At 46.6% G+C, this 22,037-nt stretch overlaps 1 protein-coding gene across 1 annotated transcript in view; it reads left to right on the top strand.

Annotated features, from left to right (window-relative positions):
- The window catches only part of KCNN4 (potassium calcium-activated channel subfamily N member 4), a 43,798-nt gene that overhangs the window by 9,135 nt on the left and 12,626 nt on the right, over positions 1-22,037 (top strand). The window contains exons 2-3 of the mRNA XM_035119482.2: positions 16,371-16,466; positions 20,945-21,354. Coding sequence (XP_034975373.2) covers positions 16,371-16,466; positions 20,945-21,354 — 506 coding nt within the window. The remainder of the gene's footprint in view (positions 1-16,370; positions 16,467-20,944; positions 21,355-22,037) is intronic.

Raw genomic sequence — 22,037 nt, 5'->3', positions numbered from 1 at the left:
ATCCATTTGGTAAGGGAAGATTGTCTGAGACAGATTGTCAGTCTTGCTTATCTGACCCTTCTGAGTCACCAGTGGTTGGATAATTGTCCGTAAACATTCTGTGACATCACCAGTCATCAGCATTCCATAACTGCTCCTTTCCCCTCAGTTGTTAGAATGTCCATAAACATTCTGTGACATCACCAAAGCTGAGGCAGTGAAAGGGTTTGCAGGTGGCTGGGCTGTAACTTGCATCTATAAAGTGCTTCTTAAACCTATAAAGTGTATGAAGGAGACTTCCTGTGGAGCAGTCATTCCCAGAGTGTAAGACGGGTCTTTGTAGGGTGATTACCTACCCGTACCGTACTACTTCCTTGATTCCTTTCCAGAATGTGCCAGGAATTCAATCACTGAGCTTTCCTTTGTAAATGCCAAACAGTGTTGCCATTTTTTGCAGTGTGTGTGTGTGTCTGTGTGCCTGCAGGCCTGAGAGGGTTGCATTGGTAAGAGAGGTATGACAATCAGAAACACAACAGGAGCAGTGTTACCTGGAGATATGGTAACCGGGGAAAGACCTGCTAAATTTTTGCCTGTCGTGCAAATGTTTTTTAAAAGTACAGCAGTTCAGACTAGAGAGGAGGAGGAAGTAGCAGCACTAGGGAGAACAATAAATTGGGGCATGACCTGCTTTTTCCAAAGTTATTTTTTTTTACCTCAATTTGTGTGGTGGTGGAGAGAATATTAATTTCATCTACTTACTCACAGGTTGAGGGCAGGAGACCATGCGAATCACTGCGGCTGGGGGGGGGGGGAGAGAATAAAAAAGCAGGTGTTGTATCTTGTAAGGAATGAAGAACCAAACCCTTAACATGCAAGGAAGAACAGACAGGCCAAGGGGTGCTGAATTATCCCCCACAACCCTGATCCTCCCCTGAAAATCAGCCCTGCAACCGCTTAAAATCCACCTGCTGAAATGAGCTCCAAAAGGAGTGTGAGCTCAATGGGGAGTGGGATGGGTCACGCACCTCTTCCTCTCCCACATCAAATGATGGCATTGCAAGAGACGGCTGCAATGGGCAAGCCAAAATAAGTTGCTGGGATCGACAGCAATTCATGGTAATGATTCACAACTGTGTGGTTCTGCAAAATCTGCAAGATACCTTAGTACTGTATATGTTTAGAGGTAGACCTATATCCCAGTTGTTGAATGATAGCAGCAACAAAAAGACTCCACCCTCCTGGTAGATTAACCGGGAGTAGCTTTTTGCGAGTTTCGTTCAGTCCTTGGTACTCAAAACGAATTCCTGAGCTCATATTTATTTCTACATGTAAGTCTGTCATACCAGACTCTGGTTGGTGGATCTCAGCAGCGGCAGGCCTAGGGACCTCAAATTTAAGTGGTGTGCTAGGTGACACCAAAATTCAGCGCCCCCTGCCTCTTGCACTCCAACATATCTAAAACAGTCAAGAACCACGACAACAGCTTCTCTGAAGCCATGTAACACTTAAATAAGGTTAAGACTTCAAATATAGAATTTTGGTTTGTTAGAAAGCTTGATGGGCTCCAGCTTCAAGGTTACAGAAAGGCAAAAAGTGTTTCACAATAGTATTTGTGGCACCCCCAAGGCTGCGCATCCAGGGCGACCAAACTGGTTGCTCTCCCCTAAATCTGCTTCTGATCTCAGGGTTTTGGCAAAATTCCTCCACAAAATCATTGCTGTAAGTTTGAAGCCTGTCCACCCCCCCCCCAGCTCTGTAGCACAGATCCTATTGTGATGTTTATGGGGCAATGGAGGAACTCTACAGTCTCTCATGTATGCAGAATATACAGGAAGGGCCCTACCAATCAGTGTGGACAATACTGAGCCAGATGGACCAATAATTTGCCTTCATATAAGGCCATTTCTTTGTTGAATGGCTTGCTGAGAAGGACTGGGGTTCTGCAGAACAGGATTCTATAAGAGTGTGGGAAAGAGCTTGTTGACCTTGAAAATTCCAGCTTTGTTAAAAAAATAAAATAAAAATAAATATGGCAATTAGTCCAAAAGTTCTGGCTTCAACGCAAAGAGGTCTGGCAAATTGCCCAGAGATCAAAAACCTGCTTGGGCTGCTTTGCTTTGTTTTCGAGTCAATGAAGCGAGAATACCTACCTTATAGGGCTGATGTGAAGACTTCTGAGAGAGTGTTCTAAAATTGCCTGGTTTCCCATTTTTAAAAACATTTGTTATTAGGTCTCAATCAGAACAAGAGCTGGACATGTAGCTGCTGTTGCCATGCTAAACTTGGACCCTGCATGTCCTGAGCTGCATGCCCAGTGCTGTCCAGATCCCAAAAGTGATGCTGTGCCTCTCCTGGGACAGATTTCACATTGCAGATTAGATTAGATACAACAGGAGCAGAGCATATGCTCTCTTTGTGTTGGGTTTATAGCTTCTCTTCCCCCAATTTTGATGGGAAACCTTGCACAGACCCGGAGAGAACTGAGGAAGCATCTTGTGCCCACACTTCCTTGTGTTTGGGACAGCGTGTGACAGAAAGCTGCCTTTTGTTTCAAAGTCTGAGGATGACTTGCACAAGTGCACAAGCCCTTGGAGCTTGGCGCTGGACCCAGGAGTCCTGGCATGCAGCCCCCCTGCCCTCTACCTCCCCACCCGTTGGGACGGGAAAATATTTTCCCTTGCTACAGCTTGAGGTCTCTTTGCTTTTGCCCTGCTATGTGACGGCAGCTCCGTCTCCGAAGGGCACAGAGATCTGGAGCAAGCTTCCCCTGGAAGATGAAGAGCCCTTCCTGAACCTCCGTCTGCAAACAGACCTCAGATCCGTTCTAGGTCCCCTCCGTGACCGCTCCCTGCTTGGGAACACGTCGGAGAAGCTGGCTGGAAGAAACAAGGAGGGAAACGCCAGGCAAAGGACTCTGTCTGGGCTGCAGAGGAAAGGAAAGGGGGCTGTTTTATTTTATTTTATTTTTGAGGCGGGGCAAATGCCGTTTCAGTAAATGTGCTCCAATTTAAATATTGCACTCGGATTCAAAAAGGAGTACCATGAGTAGAGCTGCCTTCTGTGAGCTATGGTGACCTCCCCGTTGCCCTCGTCACTCGCTGGTACTGAGACTGAAAATAAATCCGATTCCTGCCAGCTCAGGCATTTTAATATTTGGGCTCCCTCAGAGCCTGTTCTTAAACATCAGGTAAAAAGAAATGCACGTTGGCGTCTTTCAGAGGCAGGACCATGCAGCTGGTGACCTGCTAGGCCACCATCTATAGAAGCGGCTGGTGCTTGACACCTTCCCCATTTTTGCAGTGACAGGCAAGCCAGGGGATCGTTCTTCAATCTCACAAAAGCCACCTTACATGTCTGGTAGCCTGCGTTCAGCTTGGTGGGTCAAAATTTGCTGACCCATCAGGATTAAGCGGATTTCAATCCTACTTCTGCTTTGTTTTTAAAACCTTACTATAACAGATTAGCAAGTGATCTGCCTTGGACTATTTGGCCAGGAACACCAGTTTCCACTTAAAAAAAACTTGAATCTTGCAGCGTTCTTGATTAACTTGATTAACAGCTGAGCTCTTGCAAACAGCTCTGGGTTTTGCTCCAGTAGGTCAGTTCTTGCATAGCTTACAACCCAGCTCTTGCAAGGAACTTTGCTTTGATTGCCCTGCTTGACTCTGAAACCATGCTTCTGACTGGAGGTTTGTAATCCAGTTTCATGTGGCATCCTCAGAGGCCTGAGTTCAAGTCTTCACTCAGCTACAGGAGCTGGGAGGAAGGCCCATGGCTGGATTGCCACTTTAGCCTTAGCTTCCCAGCTGTTTGACATGTGGCAGTAGGATTCTGGACTGTACCACTTTAGGGGTTTTTTCCATGTCCCCCCACAAAGTAATAAATTAGTAAAATGGGGGGGGGACTTTAACACAGCTTTCTCCCTGGTGTTCTAGTTTTCTGCATGCAAGGAGTTTATTTTCATTGTTGTTGAATGCCGGAATATCCAGAAGTATGACCCAAACACACCTGCAGTCTGAAGTGGTACAATCTGGAATCCTGCCCCCTCGTTCTCTTTAATGTGTTGCAAGGGTGGGAGTTTTCCACTTTTCATTAACAGAACAAAGGTGGGTGCTTATTTTTCCAACATACAGTACCGTAAATAGACTTTTTAAAAAAATTGTTTTGCAAACTGGGATGTGAATGGACCTGCAGAGGAGCCAAGCAGAGGCACGCAGCTCTGGGATTTACTGAGCAACTTGTCCCTACCCTCACAGAGTTGACCTTTCTTATCTGGTAAGAAACGTAATTCTACCTTAGGCAAAGGAGGAAAAAAAACCCGTTTTCATAGCACTTTAGTGGAAATGGGCTGGAACGAAATCAAAGCAGGAGGTGAAAGATAAAATCAGGAAAGGGACTAATGTTGACTCTTTGGCATGTGGAGCTGTGCAACGGGCAGGTGTTGAGAGGTGTCTTCCCCTGGCACCCAAGGGTGAACGTAGGAAATACGTTTTTGGGAACAGGCAGAGAAAAGGCAAAACTGGGGCAACGTCACAAGATGAGGGGGGGGGAGTGCTCTGCAATGCCTGGGACAGGAGAGTGTCGAGGAGAGGAACAAAGACCATAAAAGGTGGCAAGAGTAATGTTTGGTTCACCTGCAGCTAATGCAGAGCCACCGGCATTTCCAAATTGAAAAACAAGGGGGCTTGAGAATTTGGAACATCTGACCCATCACAGATGTGAACCTGTGTATGGTGGACTCTGGTTCCTATCAGCCCCATGGGAAACGGTCAGGAGTGATGGGGTTGTGGACCAGCAACATATCAAGTGCCACACACACACACACACACCAATTTAGTTTCACACCCATAATCACTGCCGGAGCCCCTTCCTTTTTGCACACACTCCATCAAATTGTGGTAATTTGTGTAACCTTCCCCGTGTCAGCTTCCGATGAAGGGTGTGTGAGTCGACTGATGATAACCATTTCCGAATAATGTTTAACGAAACGTTTCCATTTTACAGTGGATTTTATTGTAATCATCGAAATAACAAGGTGAAGACAGCAACACAAGGATGCGACTTGAGATGCAGAGGTGCACAGAAAGGACTTCACTGAGTCGCCTCAGTGACATTTAGGCACACAGAGCAGGAAGTGGCGCTCTGGGATTTTTGCACATGCTCTAGAGTCAGGACAGCGTGGTCCTGCAACAAAATGTTGCAGTGTGGAATGCTACAGCTTAGGATGCCGGCTTCTAATAGGATGAAGGAAATCAGAGTAGACCTAATTTTTCAACTAGTGCGTGCACTTCAGATTACACAACATACATTTAAAGCACATCCCCTCCCCTCCTGGGAACTGTAGTTTGTTTGTTTGTTATGGGTGCTGGGAATTGGAGCTTTGGGAGGAGTAAACTACAGTTTCTGAGATTCTTTGGCAGGTGGATGTGCTTTAAAGGTGTGTTTTGTACACAGTCCCAGTTAACTGTCTTGAAAGAAGATTAAAAAATTGCCTTGCAGGACCAGCACAAAGATCTGTCTGGTCCTCAGCCTTTGGACGTTCGCAGGCCGAATATTAGGCAACATCCCCTTCCCCTGTTTATCTCATGACTCATAGGAATGGAACCTGCAACAAAGTGCTGCAGCATGGAATGCTTATGTTCAGGATTCTAGCCAGTCAGCCATACTGTTAATCAGGAAGCTTCCCAGAGTGGCTGGGGAAACCCAGTCAGATGGGTGGGGCACAAACAAATTATTATTATTATCACTGATACAGTGGTACTGCCGGTTACAAACTTAATTCGTTCCGGAGGTCCATTCTTAAGCTGAAACCGCTCTTAACATGAGGTGCGCTTTCGCTAATGGTGCCTCCTGCGGCTGCGCCGCCAGCGAAGTGGCTTCCACTCGCATCCCGGGGCAAAGTTCGCAACCGGGAGCATCTACTTCTGGGTTAGCAGACCTCATTATCCAAAGCATTAGTAAGGAGGACGGTATGTAACACAAGGTTCCACTGTAAAGAAAGCAAAAGTAATGCAAAAAGGAAAGAAAACTAGTTTTGGAAGAGTTCCCTGGGAAAAGAGATGGAAACTACTCTGGGAATTGTAGCTCTGGGCAGGGAACAAGGGTCCCCTAACAACTCTTAGCACCCTTAAACTACATTTCCTAGGGTCCTTTGGGGGAAGCCATGAGTGTCTGAAGTGATATCAGAGTGCTTTAAATGTATGGTATGACCTAGATCTGGTCTTTACTGAGCACATGTTCTGATTTGTTTGTGGGGCAAACAATGAACATTCATCCTGATTGGCTTGTGGGGTGTTTTATACATCTTCGCTGGTTCACCCCACACTTTTCAGTCCACTGAGGTCCCTGGGCACTTCCAGCCTGTTGTTGTTTTTGGGTGGGACCCAGTCACGTTCTGGGAAATTCAGGTTCCACAATTATAGCTGGTCAGGAGTTCTTGCACAACAGACCTGCTTCTCTGAAAGATGAGTTGTTTATTGATAAAGAACTCATTCACACTTTCGCTTGACTCATATTTTGATCTTATTGTGTACTGATTAATTCCCCCAGATCCAACAGATGTTTGTTTGTTTGTTTGTTTGTTTGTTTGTTTAGCAGCTGTGCCTTGCAAAAATCCGATCTTGCCCGTTGAATTAAGGCTCGGTTGAGCAAAATCTCTCTTGGGATTTTCCAAACATCTGATAAGATCCGATTCAGCAGCTAAGGTTGGGTAAGAATCCCGGGAGCTGTAGTTTGCCCAGAGTGCTGGGAATTGTAGTTCTGTGGGATAAACTACACTTCCCAGGATTCTCTGTGGGAAGGGGAATGTGCTTCAAATGTATGGTGCGTATCCAGTCCCCATTAGCCTGAAATGTTAGAATTGGATCAGCACAAAGATCGTAGAAGTCCACCCATTGATCATAAAACTGTAGAGATGTAGCTTAACACATCGTCTCCCATCCAATTTGAAACTATACGAGACCCTGCTTAGCTTTGTAAATGTGCTAGCAGTTTTTAGCGCTGCACCACAAGGAGGACTAAGATCTGCCTGGTCTTCAGCCTTTGGAAGATTCACAGGCAGAGGAACAAGCGGCACGCTGGCCTTTTGAGTTTCTTGCATTCGTGCATTTTTCAAGGCTACCTGCAACAATATGTTGCAGCATGGAGAGCTTGCAGCTTCAGATTCCAGCCAGCCGGTAGCATGTAAGACAAAAGAAATTGGTAAGAAGAGCTTGCTGGATTTGGCAAGTGACCCATCTAGTTCTGCATCCTGCACTGTCCTGAATCTTTCAACAGATTAACTAGCACACAAACTTCAGATTACTTGTCTTGGGCAGCATACATTTAAGGCAACCCCACCTGGGAACTGTAGTTCCTTTAAGGGGCTGGGAACTGTAGCTCCGTGAGGTAAATTACCACAACCAGGATTCTGGGGGAAATGGGCTCTAAAGGTGTGCTGTGTACGCAGGCCCAGTTCAGAGGAAGGTTTACCACCTCAGAGAGAGAACAAGGCTGTGTCTTTTTGGCTTTTCTCTTTTCCCTTCTTTATTTCCTTATCCTACCATTCCTGGCACGGGCAAGCCCCTTCTCCCGGCTCATGGAGGAAGCCCAACTTCCTTCTCTTGTCCGATTGTTCAGGACACAATTGCTCCCTTCATGGCAGGGGCTGTGGAGCTGGAGGGGGCGGGGAGGCAGCATTGGGACTGGTGACAGGATAAATATTAATCCGGATGGGCCAGGTGACATGTGTTCTCATGGAGAAGCAGCCACCAGCAGTGGGAACTGCCCAGGGCAAGGACGGAGAGGAGCCAAGAGACTCCAGGAGTTCCTTCCCAGCGCTGGGAGGAGAGTAAGGGATAGTGGTTAGGGATGGCAGGAGTGCAGACGTCACAAAAGGGGAGAAAACACACACACATACGCAAACCCTTGCAAGTGCAATGACTGGAATTCAATGGAAAGGAGAGCCAAGTTGTAAATGTTAAGCTTTTAATCCAAACTCTGGAAGGGATTTGAGGCCTAGTGGGTGCCGCCAAGCCGCAAAAGTTGTTATTTCCGCTCCTGGTCCCTTTATTCCACCTCACCCTTGAGCTGTGGCAAGTTAATTTAATTTGCCATCTTTACGGCGAGCGACTCTGTGCCCTTAATGGAGCGGTAGCTGATGTGTTTGCTTTGCAGAGGTAGCAGGCTGCAATTCCTAGGATCCGGTGCCATTGGCCACGCAGACTGGGGCTGATGGGAGTTGTAGTTCATTTGTTTGTTTGTTCATTTATGACCCGCTTTTCACCTTAAGTTCCTAGGGCAGGTTGCAACATTAAGAGACAATATTCAAAACAGTTTAAGACAACTCACAAAAAATTTAAAAAATTGCACACCTGTCAGGTTCCATGATGGCTTCCCCTTGCCTTGATAGTACCATAGTTGAGGGCTGCCAGCTTGAATGGTTTGAAAAGAGGACTGGAAAAATTTGTGGAGGCTATCTATGGCTACTTGCTGAGCAAATATGTACATGTTGCATTTCTGCTCAGCATGGGGTTGTTTATCTGTCCACAAAACAGGTGGATGCCTTCCTGCTTCTCCAAGGATACTAGGGCAGAGACTTTGGTGCCTGAGGGATGCTCAGACCACACCTTGGACCAGCTATTACTGCTGCTAGTGCATGAATGAAAAGCTGGTGTTGATCTGTAAAGTGAAGTAAATCAGCTTCCATGCCCTGGAGCGAAATGAGGAAGTGTTGAAAAGGGGTTATTCTTGGTGCAAGGACCTCCACTCCCCCATCAGCCAATGGCTTCACAGAAACAAGCCAAAGAAGGAACCCATGAGGGCCGCATGCCCTCATGGGTGACCTTCCAGGGGCCGCCTGCCAAATGGAGGGTGGGGCCGGAGACAAAATGGGTGGATCACAAGCATGATTCTTACCTTTGCACAGTAAAAGTCGCAGATTTCTGCACGCGACCCCCAACCCCTACCTTTCTCTAACCTCCATTTGGGCAACAAGAGGAATGATCACAGTTGAAAGACACATTCCAGTCAGGCAAAGGCACTTGAGGAGGAAGCAGAGCAGGGCTGTCCAAGGGCAAAGCTGGGAAGACCCCTGGAGCAAATAAAGGTCACATTCACACCCAAAGAATCCTGGGAAATGTAGTTTGTTAAAGGTGCTGAGCATTGTTGGGAGAAACCCAAAATTCCCCTCGCAGAATTACGATTTTCAGAGCGCTTTAACAACCAATCCCTTTTCACAGGGGACTCTGGGAATCGTAGCACCTCCCAGAACCCATATCGAACTACAGCTCCCAGAATTCTTTAGGGGAAGCCGTGATTGTTTAAAGTAGTATCGTAGTTCTTTCAATATATGGTGTGAATGTAGCCAAAGTCAGGATATATTTTGGCTTTAAAAAGAGACTCATGACGAGGAGGCAGCACTCATTATTCAACTCTCTCCGCTGCCCCCTCCTGCACCGCTGTTGCCTCTATCTGTCTGTCTTGGCTGTCCTTTGAGGCCTGCCTTGCTTATATATCTTGCGAGTGCCTCCCCTCTCAGGCACCTTCCCTATTGTAATAATATTTGCCCAGGGTGTCTCCCGTCCTGCCTTGGTCCTTTAATGGCCAAAAGTGCTCCCCCCCCTTTGTCTTTCTGGAGCTTAGCTCTGGAAACGCCACCAAGGCAAATGTTTTTCCCCAGGACAAAGACCCCTTACCTTTCCAAGCTTTTATCACTTTCGAGGGAAAGACTGGGGTGCAGGGCAGGAATATCTTAATCTGGAGTGTTGCAGGTTCTAAAAGAACTCACCTGGACACAGGCTGACAACACGAAATTGGAACTTAAGAGCACCCCAAAATTTAGGAGTCCTAGAGGGGAACGTAAGATAACAAACACACAAAAATCCCTGCAGTGGCCCACCTAGTTCAGCATCCTGTTCTCACAAAGCCCAGTCAGATTCCAGATTCAAGCACGACCCAAGTGCCACAGCATTCTCCCCTCCTACGGTTTCCAGCAAGTGGCATTCGGAAGCAGTACTGCCTCCAGTCATAACCATCAGGGCTGCTAAGCCACAGTCCCGCTTTTTAGAAATACAACTTTCGATAGCTGTGCTTCCTTACTTCTTACATTCCAGGGCCTGTGGAACTCCCTGCCACCGTAACTCAAGAATTCCTCAAGGCGACCGTTTTCTACTGCCACATGTTTCCCTTTATGTAAGCCACTTGACTAATGGTTTGGCATGAGCCTGACACCAACAAGGGGGATGGAGCGAGCTACAGTATTAACTGTGATCCCTACTTACAGAAAGGAAACGGCGTACGTAAGGGAACGCTGATATTTACTGTGATGGAACACGGGAACCTGATTTATACTGAGTCATCCCCCCCAAAAAAATATAGTCCAGCCCCCCAAGGTCTGAGGGACAATGGACCGGTCCCCTGCTGAAAAAGTTTGCTGACCTGCCCTAAGGGATGTATGCAATGCCCTTCAGACTTGGAAAGAAGAGAGTGCCGAGTTATTCTTTACCATGGGCACATTTATTTCTACATCCCAGTTCTATGCCTAATTTCCAAATGCGTGTAAATAGGATTTTAGTCTGTCTCTCTTTCTGTGTGTGCCAGTAAGCCTGTCTGGAAACACCTGGCTCAGGTGGTAGCTGGTTGCCCAGGTGAAGGCTGTTGCCTCCAACAAAACCCACAATGATGCAATTGTTTTATTAGCACACGGAGATTGGTCACACACCCCTCATCTGTTGCCCCACGCAGCAGGGTTTTAACTCCTTCTGTTCCATGAGAAACAAGTAGAACCACCTCTTTGAGGGCTGCAAAGAGCTGCCGGTTTTGGAATAAAACGGTAACGCGCTTGCAAACTTTAATAATAATATTGTTTGTACCCCACCTTCCGGGTGGGTTTCCCCAGCTACTCTGGGCGGCTTGCAGAATATATAGAACGTAAGAAAGCATCAAACATTAGAAACTTCCCTAAACAGGGCTGCCTTCAGATGTCTTCTAAAAGTTGCATAGTTCTTTATCTCCTTGACATCTGAAGGGAAGGTGTTCCTCAGGGAAGGTGCCACTACTGAGAAGGCCCTCTGCAGCACGGTTCAGGGCAAAGAATGACATACATCACAGCACTGGCAGGTTGGCAAAACTTCACATGATGCTGTTTGGCCAAACTTGCCCTTATGGACAGTGGGAGACATTTGATTCAGTACCCGTCTGAGGGCAAACCAACCCAAGTTCCGCTTGCAGAAAACAGTAACCAGAAATGGAAACACAGGCAAAATCATACTTCTCTGAGTTATGCAATTCATTTATTTATCTTAGTTATTAAATTTCTTTTAAAAAACCCTTTATCCAAGGCTCACAGGGTGTTTTATAATATAGAAACATGAAGATACATAATGTAGTAACAAACGAAAGTTTGTTTAAAAAACCATAGATTGTTTAATTGGCCAAAAGAGAGGAATATTTTTGCCTGGCACCTAATGCTGGTGCCAGGTGAGCCTCCCTGGGGAGAGCATTCCACAAATGGGGAGCCACCACAGAAAAGGCCTGTACTTGTGTTGCCACCCTCTGGACCTCTTGCGGAGAAGGCATTACGAAGAAGGGACTCAGAGGATGATCATAGGGTCTGGGTTGGTTCAGTTTTCCAGACAAATTGTACAAAAAATACATACTGTACTACTAGGGTACAGTGCGCAATAAATAAATAAATGCATCTTGACATCAGGCAGACACCTTCACTGTACATACTGTTTTCGGTGCCTGCAAAAAATTGGTGTGTTTTTTGTTTAGACAGGTCTACCCATGGATATTCAATGTTGACATGTGTTTTAATCAGGTTTTTAGCTTCTTGCTGCTTTTATTTTTTAAAAAAAACATAGTCAAACCTTGGTTTATTTGGCTTCCGAAATGTTCGACAACCGAAGCACGGCTTCTGATTGGTTACAGGCGCTTCTTGCACTCAAGCAGAAGCTGCGTCGGATGTTCAGCTTCCGAAAAATGTTCAAAAACTGGAAAACAAGTTACTTCTGGGTTTTTGGTGTTTGGGAGCCAAAACGTTCCAAAATGGAGGCGTTTGGGAACCGAGGTTTGACTAGTTGTTTTTAACTGTTTTTACTGATACTTTTTGTTGTTTCACTCTTTTTGCAAACCACTTCGATCCTCCGATCCTTAATTTTTTTTTAACCAGCTGATGTTACACTAAGCTGATGTTTCTAGCTGCCATGTAACCTTCTGACAGTTTGACCTCACCCCCAAAGACGCAGTCCTCCACTGCCTTCCGAGACAGACAGATGCCAAACAAATACTAGCTGCTGTTTCCATTCCCCACAATTCCTTGGAGCAAGGCTACATCAAGGGCATTGTGGGAAATCAAAATGGCTATTCCCAGCTCTCCCGACACTATTTAGAGCACCAGGCTCTCTCTCTCTCTCTCTCTCTGTGTGTGTGTGTGTGTAAATGACATCTGTGGTTGTGACCTGTTGGGCTGTTGGACCTCTGGCAGATGCCCAAGGCCCACAAAGAAACTGGAAGCCAGTGCAGGTTTTTCAATGGAGCCAAATTATTGCAGTGATTCCCACCCCCTTCCTGGTTAATAACCTTTTTGTTAACTCTGTGAACAATTACTTCCTTTTGTTCGCTTGAGCTTTGTGCCAGCCAGGTTGCCCTGAGGTGCCATTCAGCTGTCAATGCTGGCAGTCAATTCTTGAATGCCATCCTGGACTTTCCTGCAAGTTGGTGTAGCCTAGGAGCCTTAGGAGAAGGATCCGCAAATCAGGAAGTACCTGCTTTGAATGTTATCTGTGGGCTGAGGTCCCTAGGTGGTCTCAGGCCATAGCTGCCAAGTCTCCCGTTTCCCCCGGGAAACCCCCGTTTTTAAAGCTGTTTCCTGCTGTCATCCCGAATGGTGAAATATCTCGTAATTCCGGTGCCACTCTGCCCATGTCTGGGCACCGGAAATCGGGCAGCGCTGGCACCGGAAGTTGCTTTTATGCATGTCTGGACATGCGTAGAAGTGAATTCTGGTGCCGGCGCTGCTGATCCCCTATTTTACTAACCGGGACTTGGCAGCTATGTCTCAGGCAATCTGCTCCTCCTCGGCCCCATGCCTCCATCCCATCTGCATTATGGAGGGCAATAATATTGACCTACCTTGCAGGGTTGTTAGGAAGGCTAGAGCTATATCATGCACTGTATGTGGAGTGCTTGGAAATTTGCGAGCATTAAGCCGTATTATTTATATCATTGCTGTTCTAACAGATATGCTTACGTATGACAAAGGTATGAGCCACATCCAATGTTTGTCATACTCAGAGTTAGACCTATTGAAATTAATGGGTATGGTTAATTTACATAAGCAGTGCTTTAAAAAAAAATGTTTATGGGGACTCATGAAAACCACCATTTTATAGTTCAAATTGGGAAAAATAAATACAGTAAATGGACAAAAGTACAAAGATTCACAAAATGTTTAGAGGTATGCGTACCCCCAGAAAAAAGCACTGTATATATAAGTATAAAGGGGCCAACTGAAAAAAGTTGTGGTTTTTTTTTTGGCTAAACATCAAGTGGGATTTACAGCATGATCCAATGCATGTCTACTCAAAAGTAAGCCCAATTGAATTAAATGGGACTTACGCTATGCCCCAGGAACTGTCCACATGATCACAGCCATGGGTGTAGCCAGGATTTATTGGGGGAGGGGACAGGCTTTAGGTGGGGGGGGGCAGAACCAAGTTACCTGTGATACAATTGGTCAGTTAGTTAAGCATTTTTATTTGTTTGTTTGTTTGTTTGGGGGGGCGGCATCTGCCACACCTATGATCATAGCCTTAGTTTCCTATAGTTGTGCTGTCTGCTTTGTTGGTTGTTGTATGTACACACACACACACACACACACACACACACAACTGTATTATGTACCATTTGTTTTATGACCTTTTTAAAATGTATTTCTGCTGCGTTGTAGATCAAGACCAGTGGAAGGTTAGGGTTTGTTGTGAATAACAGACAACATAAAAGCGTAGAATAGCTACGGAACAAGCATCTTCAGCTTTGTTTACTATTACTATTGTTTACTATTATTACTGTTATTTAATATGGATCATAGATTTGCAGAGTTGGAAGGGACCCTGAGGGTCATCTAGTCCAACCCCCTGCAATGCAGCAATCCTGCCCGTAGCCATCCCTGGGTGGGCTGGAGCCACCAACCTTCTGGTTAACAGTCAGATGCACTGACTGAAGATCTATGAAAAAGCGGGTTGGCAAAACCTGCAAGAAAGGACCCCCCAACCCGAAAAAAAATGCAACCAAATTCATACTATGATCAAGCCATAATATTAGCTAGGGACTTTGAATGCGCACCTTCCCAATTGAATTCATGCACCAAGGCATGAATTGAATGTGAGAATCAAACTACTGTATATTTTACTCGCAGCTACATGGACAGAAGCTCTGACTTCCCCTCTCCAGCCACATTGGAAAGAAGAAATATTGAGGAGGCTGCAATTCTGGGGCAAACAGTGGACGGGGAGGGGTTTTGCATAACTACTTTTCTGATTAAAAGTCACTTCCCTCGCCCAAAGCTTGGAGGGAAGAGCTAAGCACCCACAAATTTTGCTTCCTCCCCACTCACAGTTTGCGGTCCTCCTCAAAGCTCTTTTTCTCAGTTAAGTGGAAAACAAAGCAAGTCCATTGCAACACTGTTGCAACAGAGTACACACAGTGTGTCATTTGGTCCTAAGACCGAGGTAAATAACTTGTTTATTTATTTCACAAAAGTTATTTAACACTTGATTGTGAAAAACAACAGCAGCAACCTGCAGGTGGTTTACAAAAAGAATGAAACAACTTAACAGTTAAAAGCATCAATTTGAACCCAATATGAACCTACCCAGACCCTGTGATCATCATCTGAGGCCCTTCTTTGTGTTCCTCCTCCGTGAGAGGTCCAGAGTGTAGCAACACGAGAACAGGGCCTTTTCTGCAGTGGCTCCCTGTTTGTGGAATGCTCTCTCCAGGAGGGTCCGCCTGGCACCTTCATTGCATACACCTGTAGGCACCAGGCGAAAACGTTCCTCTTCAACCAGACCTTGGCTGGTTAACATTATATGGCAGGGGTGCCCAAACATTTTTCAAAGGGGGCCAGATTTGATTAAGTGAACATGCGTGAGGGCCGACCAAAGTTGTTGAGCTTTTTTTAGGGTTGAGGTTTAGCCCGAAGTTGCTGAGCTTTTTCACTACCCCAGGACATATACGGGAGCAGGGTTAAATCAAGCGGCGAGCCGCATTAGGCCCCCAAAGCGGACTTTGCACATATCTGTTATATGGCCTTTTAAATGTGCTTGCAGGAGGAAGGGGGGTTTATTGGTTTTGTTCTTGTTTTTATTATGCATTTTGTGTATTTATCTTGTATATTTATGCTATGAACCACCCTGAGATCTGTGGATACAAATTCAATGTGCTCACAACAACAAGCGTGGCTTCCCCAAAGTGGCCTTTGCTGGCCGAATGGGGAGGCCTGGTGGGCTCTGCTGGAGGGCTGGAGGTTCCCCACCCCACAGCACTATGATAAAGATGATCCCATTTCATAGAATCACAGAATTGTAGAGGTGGAAGGAACCTCAACGGTCATTTAGTCCAATCCCCTGCAACACAGGAATTTGAGAATGAAGTTCTACCATTCAATGTTTTTGAAGGGAGGCAAACCACCAGAGCCTGTGACTCTTGTCAAAGAGCGGCCACCATTGAACCATTGGCTCTGGGCGTAATAGCTGACATCCTTGAGGGGCTGAAATGCACCCAGGGCCTACTTATTTGTAGACAACTGGCTGGCCATTATGAAAGCTGGACTAGCTGGGCCATTGGCCTGATTCAGTAGCCAGGCTCTCCTTCAGCTATGACTTTTAATCCACTCAGTATCTATAATTTTTATATATATATATACAGTAGTAGCTTGCAAGATGAATGCCCTGCAAGATGAATTTTTCACAAGATGAATGCGTTTTTCGATTTCAATGGAGACTCGCAAGACAAAGTTTCCTATGGCACGCTTTGCAATACAATTTTTTTTTGTCCCATAGGGTGCCTTGCAAGACGAATCCCCCCCCCGTCTTGCGAGGCACCCTATGGGAAACCGCACTTCAATGCGTTCCTATGGGAGCCGCTTCGCAAAATGAATTTTTCGCTATACGAAGCGACTCGCGGAACAAATTAAATTCGTCTAGCGAGGCACCACTGTATATATGCAATGGCTTTTCGTTGTTTATGCATATGTTGTTGTTTTAACTTTCTATATAAGCAGTAGTTTGATATGCATTTCTACTGTACTGCAAAATCACTTCAAGGTTCTTCATAGGAAGGGGTTCATGATAATAATGCTCTAATAGCACTGGGCCCTTCTCCTCACTTCTCCCTCCTCTTCCCTTCAGTGGTTTGCATACTCCTTCATGGTGAAGTGCCTCATCACCCTCTCCACAGCTGGGCTGCTGATCACGATCCTGGCTTTTCACATCAAAGAGATCCAGGTAAGCCTAACTATGGGACTATTTCTCAAATGAGCGCAGTGGAGGTCAGAGAGTCTGACAAAACGCTGCGTACACACCATACATTCAAAGCACTAGGATGCTGCAATGATAGCAGTCATGGCTTCCCTCAAAAAATTATGGGAGCTGTAGTTCGGGGCGCTGAGAGTTTTTAGGAGACGCCTGTTTCCCTCACAGAGTTACAATGTCCAGGATTCCCTGGGAAGAAGGGTTGCTTGTTTAATCTCTCTGGAAATTGTAGCTCAATGACTACAGCCACCTGAATTCTTTGGGGGAAGCTACAACTGTTTAAAGCGTTCCCATAGCACTTCAAATGTAGGGTGTAAATATGGCCACAAAGGACCTAGATCACCTATTGAGCTTCATGAAAAGTCACCTGGGTCACAGTTTTCTGTGAAGTGTTTTTTCTATCTCCGTTATAGTAATTAATTCTAAAATTAGCATATTTCTTTCCTTCTTTTGGACTGCCCTCCTTGATGCAAATCTGCCTGTGGTGGTCCCCCCCCTTGGGGGTGAGGTGTTGTCATGGAAACGACGAAAAAATAAAAACCTCCCCAAAACAGGTTCTCTCCAGTAATTGGTACATATTTTGGTATGCACACAGCAAGTAGCACACAGAGTGAGAAAAAGTAGGTGTTGTACTTGTTAAAGAGGGACAGGATGAGGCTTGGGAGGGGGATAATTATGCCCCAAATCAATGACCCAAGGCTTGAAACAAATTCCTGGCAGTAGGGCTTCTGGGTGAAGGACAGGTCACTCAGCCGAAGGTTACCTCATTTTGGGAAGCTGCAACCATTATAACAGGAAGATGGAAATGGGAAGGTACGTATATGAAACTCTAAAAGGTAAAGGTAAAGGACCCCTGACAGTTAAGTTCAGTCACAGATGATTCTGGGGTTACGGCGCTCATCTTGCTTTACAAGCCGAGGGAGCTGGTGTTTGTCCGCAGTTTTCCTGGGTAATGTGGCCAGCATGACTGAGCTGCTTCTGGCGAAACCAGAGCAGTGCACGGAAACGCTGTTTACCTTCCCGCTGGAGTGGTACCTATTTATCTACTTGCACTGGCATGCTTTCAAACTGCTAGGTGGGCAGGAGCTGGGACCAAGCAATAGGAGCTCACCCCGTCGTGGATTCAAACAGCTGACCTTCTGATCAGCAAGCCCAAGAGGCTCAGTGGTTTAGACCACAGCGCCACCAAGTCTACAGTTCTATAATTCTATAAACCGAGCACAAGAGCACTCTCCCCTCTTGCGGCAACTGGTATTCAGAAGCATTGCTGCCTCTGTTGAGGCAGAACATAGCCACAATGGCTCATAATCACTGATAGCCTTATCCTCCTATGAATTTGTCCAGTTCTATTTGAAAGCCATCCAAGTCACTGCCTCCTGCGGGAACGAGTTCTGTAGTTTGCAGTGTGAAGAAGTACTCTCTTTTCTGTCTCCTGGATCCAAAGGACTAATGGTCTCTGACTCAGCTTCCTATGTTCCCTACCTTTGACCTTGGGGTGGTGGCGGCTGTGGCTGCATGGATCCCGCTTCGGAACCTGTAATGTTTCTCCACTCTATAAATTAATTGCAAAGAAAAAATGGCCGAGAACTAGCTTTTTGTGGGGAAAAGGAGGCAAATGGAAAGATTAGGCTGGCAGGCGGGGATTTGCATTCAAGGTCTGGGACGCAAGCCCAGAACTTCAGCCTTCTTCGCAGACCCATATAGCTCAACCGCGCATAGGAGCTAGTGACACTTGGAAAATACATCTCAGAAGGGTTTTTCCTTTCCTTTGGGCTGTTTGATCTCCGCTGCTGATCTGAGTGAGCTGTTTCCTGACTGAGTCACGGCATGTTTCATCCAGCTACTGGGCGAGTTGTGGTCGCTGCAGGATATCGTGGAGGGCTGGCTCTGGTGTGATTTGTGGGGTCCTTTGCTCTTCCTTTTCAGGTTAGCTTCTCCTGCAATTTGCCAGAAGGACATTTTGATCATCGTTCAGTTTAGCTTAGTGTTATCAGTTCAAACTCAAGCAATCAGGATGAAGATATATAACCAGATGTCACAAAGTCTCAGAATATTGGTGGGTGTGCAGAAACCACTGATCTGAATTAGATTTTGCTCCCTCCAAAGTGGACACGCCTTGGATTGTGCTATAAATACAACTTAACTCTGTTGATTGTGTGAGTTTTAATCGACCGGTTGGTTAACTGATTAAGCCAGCCTGGATTCTGCGTGAATGAAACAATTGTCCTCGAGCACAAAGCATAGAATCATAGAGTTGGAAGGAACCCCAGGGGTCATCTAGCCCAACCCCCTGCAATGCAGGAATCTCAACTAAATCATACAAGGGAGCAGGGGCGTAGGAAGATAGGGGCGGTGGGGGCGGGGCACCCTGGGCAGTGCGATCCCAGGGGTGCCATCGTGGCTGCCCGCCTCCAAATCATGTGTGGCATGCTCCGCCCCCAAATCTCGTGCCCCACCCCAAATCTTGTGCCCCACCCCAAATCGCGTGCCCCGCCCCGCCTCCAGAACATGCGCCATGTCCCTGGGGGCAGCATGCCTGCTCTCCGCCCCCGGTGGCAGACCATGAAGCTCTGCCCCTGCAAGGTAGATGACCATCCAACCTGTGTTTAAAAACATCCAATGAAAGGGAGCCCACAACCTCCCGAGGGACTCCATTCCACTGTTGAACAGCTCTTGCAGTCAGAAAGTTCTTCCTGGTGTTTAGTCAGAATCTCCTTTCTTGCAATTTTAAGATATTGGTTTGGGTCCTAGCCTCTGGAGCTTCTCCCTTCATGCGACAGCCCTTCAGATATTTGAAGATGGCTGTCACGTCTCTCTCAGTTTCCTCTTCCCCAGGCTAAACACACTCAGCTCCCTCAACCGTTCCTCATAAGGCTTGCTTTCCAATCCCTCGATCATCTTGGTTGCCTTCCTCTGCATACGTTCCAGCTTGTCAATACCTTTCTTAACCTGTGGCACCCATATTTTGAGTGCGTTTGATGATAATCATAATAACATAAGCAGAGCCTGCAGGATTAGGCCAGAGCCTGTAGCTCTCTCCCCTCCTGCAGTTTCCATCCACTGGTGGTATTCTGAAACATACTGCCTCCGACAGTGCATGGAAACTGCAAGAGGAAGTAAAGGCTGCTGCTACTGCTGTGCTCAGGTCGATTCAATGGACTTAAGTTACTCAGCTCCATTGATTGACGCTGAGCATGACTAACTTTGGTTTTTACCCTCAATACGTTTCAGAGCAGGCCAGTAAGGGAGAACTTAACTTGAAGGAGCTGCCAATATAGTCAGAAGCATTAGTAAGGTCAAAACTATGCCTGATGCTTTGTGCTGGCGAAACCTGATAAAGCCCAAACTCCTGTCGCCCAAGCACATATAAGCCTGGTATTCATTTTTACTCTATATGTTACAAGAATTACAGTGGCAGCTCTTAACAAACGTTGGGTTTCCCCCCTGCCCCCCCTCAATGAGCTTGAAATTCCTCAAGTATTATCAGCCTGCTTTGCCTGCAGATAAATATATAACCTTGAGTCACACAGACACGCCCAGAGGTGCAGGCGGCTAGCAAAGAGACGTGGGCTGCTGAAAACCTGCCTAGCAGACACTCTTAAGTGTTTGCGCATTCACATGCCAGACCTTATGACACACGCCATGGGGTTAACCAGCGGAAGAGGAACTCCTGCCACTGAAAGTGCTTACAGAGTGTTGCAGGCAAGAGGCAATGATGGCCACAGACTCGGGTGGCTTTGAGAGAGGAGCTGGCAGCTTCATGGAGGATAAGTCGCTTCAGAGGCAGTATACACGTTTGCATTAAAGTGGGTTGGACTAGATGACCCTGGTGGACCCTTCCAGCTCTACGAATCTGTGATTTTGTGATTCTATGAATACCAGTTGCTAGAATACCACAGTTGCATGCCACTTCTTCAGATAGACTGAAACAGAAGTCACCAGACCCTTATATATAGTGAGAGGGTGGGGAGGGGTATTACTTATTTCTCAGAAGGGTGGTGGGAATGAATGATTGGCAGATAGGTGCGGTAAACCTGTGGACGACTGTTAACGACTGCAATTGGTTTTACAGGATAAAGCAAGGGTTGAGATGGCTAAAAATAGCTTTATCATGTATACTGAGATAAGAATCCAATGTCTCTATTCAGACCAGGTCTCTCCATGGTTTTAGGTTTGATAATAAGTTGCAATTCAGCAACTTCTCTTTCCTGTCTATTTCAGAAATTCTTTTGTAATAAGACAGCTACTTTGAGATCTTGTATAGAATGTCCTTGGAGATTGAAGTGTTCTCCTGCTGGTTTCTCTGTCTTGCGATTCCTGATGTCAGATTTATGTCAATTTATCCTTTGGCGTAGGGTTTGGCCTGTTTGTCCAATATAGAGAGCTGAAGGGCACTGTTGGCATTTGATGGCATAATTTTGTAAAAAATTATCCACTCTCTTTCCCCTTAGCTCTTCATGATGGACAACTCCTTGACTGACTGGCGGATTGCTGTCAGTTGCCGGAAGCTGGCGTTTATCCTGCTGGAGCTGCTGGTCTGCTCCCTCCACCCCTTGCCCACTGGAGACTTCGCCTGCTTGGAGCCCCAACCCACTCAGGCCTTCCTGTTCCTCTCCGAGGTCGACATGCTGTTGTCGCTGCTCATGTTCCTCCGCCTTTACCTGGTGACGCGGGCGGCCCTGCTGCAGAGCAGCGTTCTGGGAGACGCCTCGTACCGCAGCATCGGGTCCCTCAACAAGATCCACTTCCAGTACCCCTTCGTGCTACGGGTGATGGTGAACAGCCAGCCGGGGAGAGTGCTGCTTATCTTCACAATGGGACTGTGGTTCATCGCCTTCTGGGTGCTGTCTGTCTGCGAACGGTAAGGACCGGGGCCTGCCTGTGCTGGCGTTAGGTAGTGAGGGTCAGTTAGTAATAATAATAATAATCATTTATTATTTATATTCTGCCCATCTGGCTGGGTTTCCCCAGCCACTCTTGAGCGGCTCCCAACAGAACATCAAACATTAAAAACTTCCCTAAGCAGGGCTGCCTTCAGATGTCTTCTAAAAGTCAGATAGTTGTTTATTTCCTTGACATCTGACAGGAGGGCGTTCCAGAGGGCAGGCGCCACTACCGAGAAGGCCCTCTGCCTGGTCCCCTCTTAACATCACTTCTCTCAGTGAGGAATCTGCCAGAAGGCCCTCAGCGCTGGACCTCAGTGTCCAGGCAGAACGATGGGGGTGGAGACGCTCCTTCAGGTATACTGAGCCGATGCCGTTTAGGGCTTTAAAGGTCAGCACCAACACTGAATTGTGCTCGGAAACGTAGGCTGGGAGTCAATGCAGGTTTTTCAGGACCGGTGTTATATGGTCTCGGTGGCCACTCCCTGTCACCAGTCTAGCTGCTGCATTCTGGATTAGGGCAAATGGGGCACTGCCCCACCAAGCTCAGCCGACCCACCCACCAGCCTTACATGCAACCAGTCTAGGGGGGGGGGGTGACCCTGGTTATGTGCTTCCTCCTCTTAATCTCAGGGTTGCTGTTGTACAACGTGGGAGAGAG

The sequence above is a fragment of the Zootoca vivipara genome, chromosome 6 (genome assembly GCF_963506605.1).
Source record: "Zootoca vivipara chromosome 6, rZooViv1.1, whole genome shotgun sequence".
Classification (NCBI taxonomy): Eukaryota; Metazoa; Chordata; class Lepidosauria; order Squamata; family Lacertidae; genus Zootoca; species Zootoca vivipara.
Note: the sequence above shows the minus strand (reverse complement) of the source record. Positions and strands in the feature narration are given on the sequence as shown.